Source organism: Elephas maximus, chromosome 11 (genome assembly GCF_024166365.1).
Source record: "Elephas maximus indicus isolate mEleMax1 chromosome 11, mEleMax1 primary haplotype, whole genome shotgun sequence".
NCBI classification, from domain to species: domain Eukaryota; kingdom Metazoa; phylum Chordata; class Mammalia; order Proboscidea; family Elephantidae; genus Elephas; species Elephas maximus.
In genome coordinates this window covers 15,531,094-15,544,597 of record NC_064829.1, presented here as the reverse complement: position 1 = coordinate 15,544,597, position 13,504 = coordinate 15,531,094, and the positions used below count along the sequence as shown (strand labels likewise).

The window sequence follows — 13,504 nt, the reverse complement described above, 5'->3', positions numbered from 1 at the left end:
CTTGCAGCTAAGATGCACAATAAATGAGCTTCTCACCTTCCCAGGTGTTTGGGCTAATATTTATGAAATTACTGCTTCATTTATGAAAAATAATTGACGAAAATATTCCAGCCAATCAAATTTGGATAAAGGCTTGGGGTGGCTATTGTGTTGTGAGCAAGTTTTTAAACAGCGGGAAGAGCAGGGAACTAATAGAGATAATAAAAACGTAAATATAAAAGCTGAGCTTGGAAAGAGTCTCCTATAAAAGGGTCAGGCGTGGCTGTGCCACCCGACTTACAGGTTAGCAAAATACTGCAGGACGACATGAACACTTGCACTCCTTTCAGAGTGTATGAAAGCTGTTTTAAAAAAGCAGAGCTTATCTGTCTGCTGGCTCTGATAAGTCTTATTACTCTGTGAAATGCAGCAGCAAAAGTTAAAAAAAAAAAAAAAGTAATACCTTTATTCTCTCTTACTCAGTCTCTCTCCTTTTTCACTTCTTTCATCTTCAGGAGCTGCCACTCCAAAGCCGGTCCCAGAGCCTGAGAAGCAAACAGATCACACAGTTAAGATTGCTGGAGTCATTGCTGGCATCTTGCTGTTTGTTATTATATTTCTTGGAGTTGTCTTGGTAATGAAGAAAAGGTGAGTCCCTAGCTCTTGCCAAAGATGCTGTTGTATCTTATTGTCCGCCGTGTTGATTCCTATGTGAGAAAATATTCCGTTACTGAGCTACCTTTTATGACCAAGACACATCTGCGACTATGATTAACATTTTTTACCATTTAGCATTCAAGATTATGGGACAACATTTAGAGTAAATGGCCTTGAATTTGATGAATATGCAAACCATGTCATGTGAGGATAGCACAAGAATCGTGTCTTCCCACAAAGGTGGTACATGAAATTGCAAAATCTTAAAAGCCATTTACTCAAAAAGAATTTTTTAGTACTTACCACCGACATACTAACATATTTGAGGAGTCAGAATCAACTCGACTGGGTTTGATTTTTTTGGAGGATCCACAAGGAAGAAGATTGTTTCTTATTATTGTGGAAGACGGCAATGATAAGAGGATTGATTGAGTTTGTATTATGTGCAGCCATCACCCTGGGTGGGTTCATCAGTACAGCCCCTGTGAGAATAGGGGGGTTAACGGCGATAGAAATATCACTTTGATCAAGGGTAGAGTTGCACAGCCCATTATTGTAATTGCTGTCAATAAGTTGTATATCTGTAAAAAGTTGAATTGTCAAAAGTTGTGTGATATATTTACAACTACTTAAAAAAAAAAAAAAAGAATAGCCGCTGAGCCTGCTTATGTATAACCAAAAACCTCATGGAATTTGGTTTATTGGTTTGGAGTTTGAGGGCCATGGTTTTATGGGACATCACAATTAATTGGCCTGATAACATATTTAGTGCATCTTTTCTACCTCTGAGTTCATTGCATAGTGTCCGGGGTCTTAAAACCTTGCCAATCAGCAATCCAAGACACAGCAATTTGTCTCCATTCACCTAAAACAACAGGGGAACAAGGAGTGTCAGTAACAGGAGGAGGATATGGAATGTGTGGCTAATTGCCTCCATGAACCACTGCCTCCTTTGCCATGAGACCAGAGAAACTGGATGGTGCCCAGCTACTGTTACTGAAGATTTTGAGCAAAGATTCCATAGAAGAATCCTGATCAAAAAGAGGAAAATGTAGAATATAATTTCAAATCCTCATGGACTCCAGACTTCCGGAGCCATGAAGGATGAGCCCTTCAAACTACACCTACTCCTCACTTATCGATGTGGTTAGGTTAATGGGAAAATCAGCATTATGGTGCCCCATCTTCAGTGCGGGTGTCTCTCATCACTCACCATCCACTGGGCACCCCTAGTGCATCTCAGAATGCACATGGTGCAGCGAGTTCCCCTTCCGCACCATGCCTTCCCCACTACCATGGAGCTCGCACGGGCAGGGCGGCAGTTGGGGGATGGTGGTTGGGGGTTGCCGACCATCACCTGGCCACTCTCTACATGGACCCTTCCTTGCCTCTCCACCTTCCTGCTCCACTGGCCCTGGAAACAGGCCTCAGTGGCAAGAGGCTCCCAGCCAGCGGACAAGTGAGGCCTGGCTCCCTGGGCCCAGCAGAGGCTTCAGAGGTGGCATAGAGGCCTCTTTGGAATAAGAGACTTCCAAGACCCCTGCCCTCTAGACTCCTGCGGCCCTGGCTCCCACTGCCTCCTCGTGGCCCAACTGCCCCACTTCCTGCACCACCTGCTGCCCTCCTACCGACCCTGTAGTACTGCTGACCTGGGTAATATGAACCGCCAGTGGCCTGCGTGGTCTTGCTGCCTCACAAACCTCACCCTCCTCCTGCTCCTCCCCCTCTTGCCTCAGCTCCTCCTTAATGTGCAAAATAGACAGTAGATTTTTATGGTTGTTGTAAATGCAAAATGTGGTGTAACAAGACAGTTGATAAGTGAGGAGTACATGTATTGCCCTGGAGTATTCTTTAAATCTTAAACCAAAAATATCCACTGAAGCCTTCTTAAAACCAAACAATAATTTAGCTTACCTAGCACTGGGCTGGATAGTGGGAAAAAAAAAGCCTGCCTTGAGCATTATACTCTTTTAAGAACTGTACATATATAGGATCAAATTGACAACAGCAACTGCAAAGATTTGTAGGAGCCTTACCTGTTGCTGTCCAGTCAATTCCGACTCGAAGGAACCCTATAGGGCAGAGAAGAACTGCCCCATAGCTTTTCCAGGGAGCGCCTGGTGGATTTGAACTGCCGACCTCTTGGTTAGCAGCCGAGCTCTTAACCACTACACCACCAGGGTTCCAGACAGGAACCTTAGGTGGCAGTAAATTTATGTTAATGGGGGAGGAACAACTGAGAAAAGCAGGATGAGAATGGTTACAGAAGTCAAAGAATGTAATCAGTCTTACTAAATGGTACATGTAGAAATGGTTGAATTGGTGTATGTTTTGCTGTGTATATTCTCCACAAAAAAAAATAAAATTATATAATTTTAGAAAAGTAGTCATAGAATAAGCAGAGGAACAGATCTTGTTCCTTTTCTCTGTAGTTTTAAAGCAATTGTAGTCATTGAGGTGGAGTGAGGTCATGGGTGTTAGGAGGTTCAGGTGGAGAGGCTGACAACGCAAGGCCTTGAAAGTTCTGTCCACTGGCATAAGGAGGCTGAACATGGCCCTGAAATCCATTGATGGCTTTTAGCAGATAGTAAAATGATTGAATTTTTATTTCAGAAAGATCTCTCTGATGTTAGCATTGAACACAGTAAGGAGGGGATTGAGCTTGAGTCAGGTGGTCCAGTTGAATGGAGAGAAGGGGTAACATTAGAAATATTTAGGACCCAAGTTTTAGTAGCCATTAGGAGGTGGAAGCTGAGAGAAAAGAAATAGTGTAGAAAAAACCCAGTTTCTGGATTGGACAACTCAGTGGAGATTCTACCATTCACCAAAATGTGGAACATAAGAAGTAGACCGTATTTGGGGAGTGAAGATGGAGAATTCAGCTTTGCACATTTTAAGTTCAATATCCCTGTAAAACATGTACGTAAAGGAGCTGTCGGCTAGGCAGTTGAGTATGTGATGTGGACCAGGAATAATAAGTTCTGTAGTCTGAAATTCGTCAACATCTATGGAGCTGAGATCACTCAAAGTTACTGTAGCGTGAAAAGGAGGAAGGTAAAGGATGAAGATAAAGTCTTAGATAACAGCAGTATTACTTCCCTTGCTTTTTCCTCTGTTTTGTGGTTATTGGTTGAGTTGGAGTCCAACTGCTGCTCCATCACAGCCGAGGTCTTAGTCCTCATTGTTTCTCCTTTTCTTCCCACTTGTCACGTGTTCTTTATTCCTCTCTCTGTGTTCACCCATCTTTTGATTTCTCTCTTCACTCTTCTTTTTTCCTTTTCATTCACTTTTCTGAACCTCTTTTCTCTTCTTCTTCTTTAGCTGTTTATCTCTTTACATCCCTCTTTTTCCATACCTTTCTCCCTTTTCCTTCCTCTTTTAGTTGCCCGTCATCCCCCCACATGTCTCCTGCATGTTCTTCATCTGATCCTACCTCCATGTTTGTATAGATAGCATCTCTGTGGCACCAGAGGTTTGTCTCCCATTGCCATTTTTTTAACATAACCCTGTGTAAGTTCTGAGCAGCAGTAGGCCGTACTGTGCTTAATATTCAAAGAAACATTTATTTTAAATTGTGGAAATATTTTAGATTTTTGTGTCATCTAGCAAGCTCTCTATAAGGAATACCCTGGAACTACTAATCCAGTTGTCCTTGTGACCTTAGCTAGCTAAACTTTAACCAGTCCTCCATGGATCTGTTTCTGCTGGATTAATTCATTATTCTACCTAAGTCTCTCAGGTAGTCCCAAGGTTATGTTATAAATTATGCATTTGAAGAGATAGCCTACAGTAACGTATGGCCTTGATACAACTTTACTCTGTATACTAATAAGTCATATCAGGTTTGTGCGATTATTTACTAGATAATAATTTTAAAATGGTTGCACATCTTAAGCCACTTTTATATTTGCTTTATTTGAAACGTAAAATATGCCTTCTGGAAGGCAAACTGCAAATATGCCATGGCTATAGAAGTAAAATTTAGACCTAAGCAGTCATGTGATACAAACTGTCATATTTAATAGAAATTCGTAATACTTCTCACTTTATACAGTTTCTTTTCCAAACTTTAAGGCTAAATTCCAAAAGTAGTGTTTTAAACAGCAGAGCTAGAACACGATGTTAATCATAGATGAGCTGCTTGAGTGCTATGGATGTGTAATAAGCAATGGTGTTTGCTTAGAAGAACATTACAGTTAGATTTAGAATTCCCAGGCTGTATTTTAACTAGCACTGGGATTCTGACCTGCTCTGGGCCTTGGTCTCCTCGTCTGTAAGTTGAGAAACTTGAAGGAGATGATCTCTGCAGTCCCTCCCGATCCCCAGATGGCAGGCGCCCTAGTGTGCTGCAGCCGGCAGTGACGCTACTGTACGTCCGCTGTCGCACAAGTCCAGGGGCTCCTGGCTGTACCCCACAGGTACTGGGGGTGGCTCCTGGCTGTACCCCACAGGTACTGGGGGTGGCTCCTGGCTGTACCCCACAGGTACTGGGGGCGCTCCTGGCTGTACCCCACAGGTACTGGGGGTGGCTCCTGGCTGTACCCACAGGTACTGGGGGTGGCTCCTGGCTGTGCCCACAGGTACTGGGGGTGGCTCCTGGCTGTACCCCACAGGTACTGGGGGTGGCTCCTGGCTCTACCCACAGGTACTGGGGGTGGCTCCTGGCTGTGCCCCACAGGTACTGGGGGTGGCTCCTGGCTGTACCCCACAGGTACTGGGGGTGGCTCCTGGCTGTACCCACAGGTACTGGGGGTGGCTCATGGCTGTACCCCACAGGTACTGGGGGGGCTCCTGGCTGTACCCACAGGTACTGGGGGTGGCTCCTGGCTGTACCCACAGGTACTGGGGGTGGCTCCTGGCTGTGCCCCACAGGTACTGGGGGTGGCTCCTGGCTGTACCCACAGGTACTGGGGGTGGCTCCTGGCTGTACCCACAGGTACTGGGGGTGGCTCCTGGCTGTACCCACAGGTACTGGGGGTGGCTCCTGGCTGTACCCACAGGTACTGGGGGCGGCTCCTGGCTGTACCCACAGGTACTGGGGTGGCTCCTGGCTGTGTTTCTTTATTAAGTTGTTGGATGCCATAGAGTCGATTCCAAGTTATAGCGACCCTAGAGGACAGAGTAGAACTACTCCATAGGGTTTCCAAGGAGTAGCTGGCAGATTTGAACTACTGACCTTTTGATTAGCAGCCGAACTCTTAGCCACTGCGCCACCAGGGCTCCAAATGTATCCATAGTTCTTCTAAGGGTTCTCCTTGTTCAGTCAATTCAAACCTGGCTGTGTGAGTTGCTGGAGAGTTTACCTCTTAGTACATCTTTCTACTGTGACCCAGGAGGCGCTCAGTGAAAATGGGGCAACAATGTGGAAATGGAAAAAGAGAACAAGAGAAGAAAAAGAACAGTTTCAGATGTGGGTTTCAATAAATTATTAGTCATTTTTGCTAGTTAGGAGCTAATGCTAATCGAACATAGATTTTCATTCCTATGTGGACTATGAGTTTATTTTTCATCTACTGATAACATTGTGAGCAGCCAACTCAGACGTATGCCGTTGGTCATAAAGACAAATTAGGCTCGAGAGAAGGCGAGGTGACACAAGTTCATCAGTATTTCTGGAAATGCATGCAGAAGTCTGTCCCCTGAGTTACCATCAGCGCTTACTGTCGGTGTTTGTGAGCACACCAGGCTACTCGGTCCCAAATCTGGGGACTAGGACTGGCAGTCACACAGTGGAGCCTCGCCTGGCATGATGTTGGGGAGCTTTATCAGGCATCTAATAGAAAAGGCAATATGAATGCATTTAGTATAAATAAATTTAAATAAAATTTATAACTAATAAATGGAATTCTTTATGTACAGTCAATAATGACTATAAACTGCGAAGCCTATCAGTCTTAGTTGGCTATAATGCTTTACAAACCTAAGCATTATAGATAACAAATTGATAACTCGTTGTTTTCTGGTAATGATCCTTGCCTGGACTAAAGAAATATGAAACTGTCTTTTCTTTAAAAACTTTCACAGAACCTACACATTTATTTTTACTTTATTTGGTAAGCAAAGCAATTTCTTATTTTCTCTTTTCCAAAAGTATATATTCTTTACAGGGTGCAGCAAATATTAAGAAAGGGTCTAAGGTTAATATCCAGGAAATAAGTTTTATACAGAGCCACATGGCAATATACTCTTCAAAATTAATGTAAAATAACTTGAATAGAAGATATTTAAGGAGCCCTGGTGGTGCAACAGTTAAGCACTTAGGCTGCTAACCAGAAGGTTGGTGATTTGAACCTACCCAGCTGCTCCATGGGAGAAAGACCTGGTGATCTGCTCGTGTAAAGATTACAGCCTGGAAAAGCCTGTGGGGCAGGACTGCTGTCACATGGGGCTGCTGTGAGTCAAAAATGACTCAACGGCACGCAATACAACAACAATAACCCAAAAACCAAGTAGGAGACATTTAATTTTTATCATGTTTCATCCATGTATGATTAAGTATATTTATATAAATGAAAATGCCTGCATTTTCAACATTTTTCCTAAGGAATAATTTATCTCAGTAACATGTTTGGCAGAATTTCATATACCAGCACCATCAGTTTTACCCTGATTAATTATATGTACTATTCTAAAATTGCTGTAGATCTTTTGGAAGTCTGAGAACATTTGTATTAATTACTACTTCCTGTCTCAGTCAGTGTGGTGAATAGAAATTGCGCAAGTTACGGGTATTTGGGAATAGTTAAAGAGGTATGCATCCTTAGGCAGAATCACAAATGCACTGCGTGGACACACCTGTCATACGTAAAGGTAGCTATTTTCGTCCTGAGGCACTGTCCTTCCACCTCCTTTCCATAGTACATTTTAACAGATGTACGTTTTCAAATGTAGCAGATGCGATGAAATATTTAGCACCCATTCTATCATTTAAACAATACTAATACTACCAAGGGAAAAAATGCAATCAAAATGGGAAGTATTCTGAAGACATCATGAAACAAAAAAGATAAGAGGGAAAATTTGATGAAAGCTCTGTTTTCAGAGATGCCTCCAGCATGTGGCTGGAGGCAAGCTGACATTAACTGTAGTTCTTTTGTTCCACCTGTTTACATATAAGGCAGGAAATTTTTTTTCCATTCTAGCTAAGTGCGAATCTTGTGTGGAAAAAGTCTCACGTCTGGTTGCTTTATTTAAGGTACTGTTTCAAAATTATATTTTCTGAAATGACATTGAGAAAGTCATCTGTAGAAGCCTCTTTGTGATTATCATTTAGAATATGTGTATTTCATATGCTGCCCTGTAAACAGAATGTTAGAATGCCTGCTTTTCCTTCCTTTCAACCCTCAGAGGCTGAGACTTTTCTACATAGCACGTGTTTTGGCATGCTAGAAATGGTATATGTGCACGCCAGTAGGTACGGGTATGGTGTCTTACTCTATGAATCAGCCAGTGTCCTTCAGTTTTCTAGATAACTAAATGGGCTTGTAGTGTAAGGGTAAACTGAACAAACTGACTTTTTTAAAGGGCTCTTCTAACCCGGACTTCATATGACTGTCTAATAGCGCCTATATTATCCACTATTTCTGGATTCAACGTAATGGTTTATTTAACTAATTTATATTAGGGGTTTTGGGGGGAGATTTTTATAAAGAAGACTTTTTCTTTTTATGGGGGAGGGTGTGGAATGTAGGTGCCAAGTTTCCATTTTATAGGAAGAAAGTGGCAGAGTACAGATAAGGGGCCTGGGCCCCCACTTAGTAGCAATGTACGTTTAGATGAGTTACCTCACCTCCCTGAACTCACTTCTCATACCTGGAATGTGAAGGTGATGGTAATATGTTCTTTACAGGGAAAGTGCAAAGATTGAATGGAATAATTTATATATATAGTTGTTGCTTGATAAATAATAGCTTAGATAGGGACCCAGAAGTTTGGTGACTTGTCCAAGGTCATATAGGTAGTTGGTGACAGACCCTAGGATAAGTCCAGGTTTGATTCTTGACCACTGTGCAACGTTGGCTCACGGCACCCCTTGCCCTGTAAAGCTCAGGTACTCTTTTGTAATCACTAGCCGGAAACACAGTATAGCGCCCAGCTTGTTAGAAGACCAGTCAGTGTCCTTCAGCTTACCAGTACTTTAAGTCCACAAGTGTTTGAAACTCTGACAGCATGCTTTCATTTTCTTTTTGAGCTATCATTGGACAATAGCTAAGGAAAACCTTTTTTCCACTTTCTCCTTTACAAAAGTATTTTTGAAATCTTTTTGAATATGTGTATCATTCTTTGATTTATCAGTTTACTTCTGGTAACTCACAGTAGTGAAGATACTGTGTCCTTGGAAGGTACTGTGTCCTTGTCTGGTTTAGTGAGAAAAATTGGTTAAGTTTTAAGTAAGTTGTGAAGAAGAAAGCCTTTGCCCCTCCTTCCACAGATAAAAAACTAGAGTGTGGGAGCCCTCGTGACTAAAGGCCTCGGGAACATCTGGGTTCTGTGGCTTATTAGCTTTGTGACTTTGAGCAGGCTAGGTAACCAAGGGCGTAATAATAATAATAATAATACTTACCTCATAAGAGTATTATGAGAATAAAATGAGTTAATACCTTTAAAGTGCGGGTAAATAGTAAGGCCCCAGTAAATGTTAACATATTTTCACGTTAAATTAATACCCTATGTAACATGCCACTTTAGGATATGAGCTGGAGCTGACTCCAGTTTCAGTGCCCACTGCCTGCATGCCTCAGAGTCTTTGTTCCCCTGCACAGGAGAGAAGCCAAGACAAGGAGCCGTTTCTCCTTCCAAGGGAGACCTACCTCTCTTTTGCCTATGGAGAACACCATTCATTTGTGTGGACACACAGGGATGGCTCTTCGATTATGAAGATAGCTAGGAACATAGCCACTGGGAATGAGGCTCCTTCTTAGCTGGAGGCCAGGCCTTGGCAGTGGTGCTGCAGCTGAGAGCGCACAGTGAAGAGCATCCGTGGGCCAGACTCACCCACTAGCAGTCTTTATGCAGAGGCTCCTGCTCAGCCAGGGGGAGACTGGATTATGGAAAGCCACTCTACGGAGAAGTGAGCCAAAGACCCTGGGACGTCAGTGCCTATCACACGTGAGGACCTTCCCCTAAGCCCCAGGTTTTTCTGAGTGGCTTGGCTTTGGCATTAAATGTAAATGCTTTGGGAGTTAAAACCTGTCAGACCCAGACCTTGTAAGATCCCAGGTGTCCGCCTCCTGGGCTAGGAACAAAAAGACAGCGTTCTTCTCATCCTCGTGCCTAAAGCCTCTGTCAGGCATCTATACAGATTCCTTGATCCTGCCTTAAACCCTGAACATCCAATGACTCCAATCCCAGGAGGTCTGGAGAGGCCTCCTGAACTACCTGGGCTCTGAACTGTCTTCCCTTGAGACCAGGCTCTGGCCCTGAACTTCTACCACATTCATGTGGTCTGTCACCTGTCATCTCAGGTCACAGCTGTCCTGATGATTCCTTAACCTTAATACCCTGTCCAACAGGGCTCATTCTTATCCCCACTCCATTAGCATGGCTTATCTTGCCTCCAAGAGTATGTAGAAGGGTGTGAAGAGGGGATTATAATATTTACCATTAAAACTGATCATTCTTCACAGTTGATGTCTCCAGATGATGCTCTTGGCATTCCTACCCCTGCACCACCCACAGTCTTTGTGTTCTTACAGGGGCTGGGTCTCTATCCCTGTTGGCATAATCTCACTTTCTAGTCGGTAAATTGAGGAACACTGAGGGTGTGAATAGGGCCTGGATAGACGTTTTCCTTGGAATGATAGTTAAAACCTGTCCTTGTGGTTAGTGAGTCCAAAAATTCAAACATATTATCATTTCTTCAATTCTTCCTAGTTTTACTTATAAGTAAAACAATAATGGAAGATACTTTTTTGTGTTTTATATTGCTTTCTTTGGGCAAGATTCTTGAACCTTCTTTAACTTAAATCTAAATTTCTCCTTATAGGGAAAGTAGCTAAATCTGGGGTTTTTAATTTTGCTTATTTTGTAGAAAAATTGCACAAGATTACTTTTAAAAGGATAAAGAGGAACGGCTGTGTTAATTAGAAGAGGAATTTAATTTTGGATAATGCAAAAAAATTGCAGGGATCTCAGCATTACAAGATGGAATGCTCGTATTGAATATACCCAAGGAAATCATGTTCACTTGAATAGGAAAGGCACGCTTCTGTCCAGTGTCCTCACAGGTTGTGCTTTTTAAAATGAATAATCCTTTACTAGATCTACTGGAAGTATTTTGTTGTTGTTATCCTTGTGTTCCCTGTTTCCTTATTGGTGCTGCTTTGGTGGAATTAAAATGAAACTATTTTTATGGGTTTCACTGCAACAAGTAAAAATTGACTCATTGAATTCCAACATACTTCTAGTTTTGTCTCTTTTTTTTATAGGGTCGCTATGAGTCAGAATTGACTCAACGGCAGCGGGTATACACTCTCTGGCATGAACACAACTTTTTAAAGTTGCTTATGTTTCTGAGAAGGACTCACAGCAGCACATGCCTGAATACCAGTTGCAGATGGGGACATGGGGTGAGCAGTGTCATAGGCTGCTGGGCGGTGCTCGTGTCCACAGCTGGGCTCTAAGGACAGGAGCCACCTCCACGAGGCTGTCCTTCCTAGGTGTTCTCTGCACAAGCTGTACCACTGACCAAGCCAGAGGCCTGCACCCTGCCTCAGGTAGCCAAACCAGGAAGCCTGGGGATCGTGTAAGATAGGGCTCTGTGTCAGTTTTCATAGACTTTTTCATGCCGGATTTGAAAAGGTAAAATTTATCAAACTGCTGTAATCAGAGAATAAAGAGATAGTATATTTCCCTATAGATCCTTCCCCATACACACCTTTCTGACCTATTTCTAAGGAAGGGAATCAGAATTAAAATCATTGCAGGGGCCCTGAAGTTTTTAAGCTGCCCCAGTATCCAAAATCCACAGCCTGGTGATGCCACCTGGGCTTTTTCTCAGGCTGCAGTTGTCATCAGTGTTTTGCTGTTTCTCGCTGCAGTGAGTACATGGCACGTGACCGCTACAGCTCCACCTTCTCCTCAGCCAGGCCCCACCAGGCTTAACCCCCACAGCTGGAGCCACACCAGGGCTCACCAACAGCTTGCCTATGGCTGGCCCACCCACTGCTCACCCACAGCCCATCTGCACGCCGGGGCAGGAAGTTGCCCCCCTGCCTGAGCTTCAGCAGGCCTAGCCTCAGGATCAGTGTATTTTTCCAGTGTCCTAATGTTGTACTTGAGCAACCCACACATTTTTAAACAGATTCCAAAACTTCTTCCTGAATTCTAAAATTGTGATTTTCTTTTTAACTTGGACCTTTGGGGTGATAGCCTGCTTCTGTAAACCTTGCCTAATTCTAGATCAAGCCTAGCTTGCTCAGTGTCCCCACAGGGAACCACAAACTCGTCAGTACTCAGCTTTCCAAAGATGAGGTCCAGGCTCTATCACACTATAAACTTAGATTCAAATGTTCCTCCACTGTCCCAGGTGGTACCGGGGTTGTCAGTGATTACTCCCAAGCAAAGTCTACCAAGTACATAGCCCTGGACAATATTTAACAAAAGAACACAACAGAAATCAGCAGTTCTTATCCTGTGTACCTTTTTCTTTTATGATCCACACTGATGAGAAGAACAGTTCCAACCCATAGTGACTCTATGTACAATGGAACAAACCACTGCCCAGTCCTGTGCCATCCTGACAACTTATTGTTATGATTTGGCCTATCTTTGTAGCCACTGTGTCAGTCCAACTCATTGAGGATCTTTGTCTTTTGCTGACCCTCTACTTTACCAAGCATGATGTCCTTCTCCAAGGACTGGTCGCTTCTGACAACATGTTCAAAGTATGTAAGACAAAGTCTCACCATCCTTGCTTCTAAGGATTCTGGCTATACTTCTTGCAAAACAGATTTGTTCATTCTTCTGAGAGTCCACGATAAATTCGGTATTCTTCACCAACACCATAATTCAAAGGCATCAATTCTTTTTTGGTCTTCCTTATTCACTGTCCAGCTTTCACATGCATATGAGGTGATTGAAAATACCATGGCTTGGGTTAGGCCCACCTTAGTCCTCAAAGTGACATCTTTGCTTTTTAACACTTCAAGGAGATCTATTACAGCAGATTTGCCCAATGCAATGTGTCTTTTGATTTCTTGGCTGTAGCTTTCATGGGCGTTGATTGTGGATCCAAGTAAAATGAAATCCTTGACAACCTCAGTGTTTTCTCAGTTTATCATAATGTCACTTATTGGTCCAGTTGTGAGGATTTTTGTTTTCTTCATGTTGAGGTGTAATCCATACCAAAGGCTGTGGTCTTTGATCTTCCTCAGTAAATGCTTCAAGTTCTCTTTTCTCTCAGCAAGCAAGGTTGTGTCATCTGCGTATCGCAGGTTGTTAATGAGTCTTCCTCTGATCCTGATGCCCCTTTCTTCTTCATATAGGCCAACTTCTCAGATTATTTGCTCAGCGTATGAGTTATAAGTAGCTAAGTAAAAGAACCCATTGTGAAGAGAGAAGCTGACTCTGGGAAGAATGTAGTTGATTAATGAACATCATTAACAAGTTCACAGTTTCAAAGGTCAAAATTATAGATCTGATTATATACAGCGTAGCATTCATCATTTGATTTTCAGGTCCTTTTTATAACCCAGAGAGTTAAAGAACATTACCAACAATTTTTTTTAATGCCATGTGTTCTTTGAATAAAATTTTGAATTCTCAGAAGCATCTTTTAATTCCGATCCTGACCGCTGCATTAACATTGGCATTTTTCAGTTTAAATTGAGGGCACTCAGCAATCATTTCTGTTTCAGATGTTCTATTG

The 13,504-nt window shown here is 42.8% G+C and overlaps 1 protein-coding gene across 3 annotated transcripts in view; it reads left to right on the top strand.

Moving 5' to 3' along the window:
* PTPRM (protein tyrosine phosphatase receptor type M) overlaps positions 1 to 13,504 on the top strand; it is a 946,104-nt gene that overhangs the window by 661,157 nt on the left and 271,443 nt on the right. For all 3 annotated transcript variants that reach the window (XM_049900161.1, XM_049900160.1, XM_049900159.1), the window contains one exon: positions 495 to 627. In XM_049900161.1, coding sequence (XP_049756118.1) covers positions 495 to 627 — 133 coding nt within the window. The remainder of the gene's footprint in view (positions 1 to 494; positions 628 to 13,504) is intronic.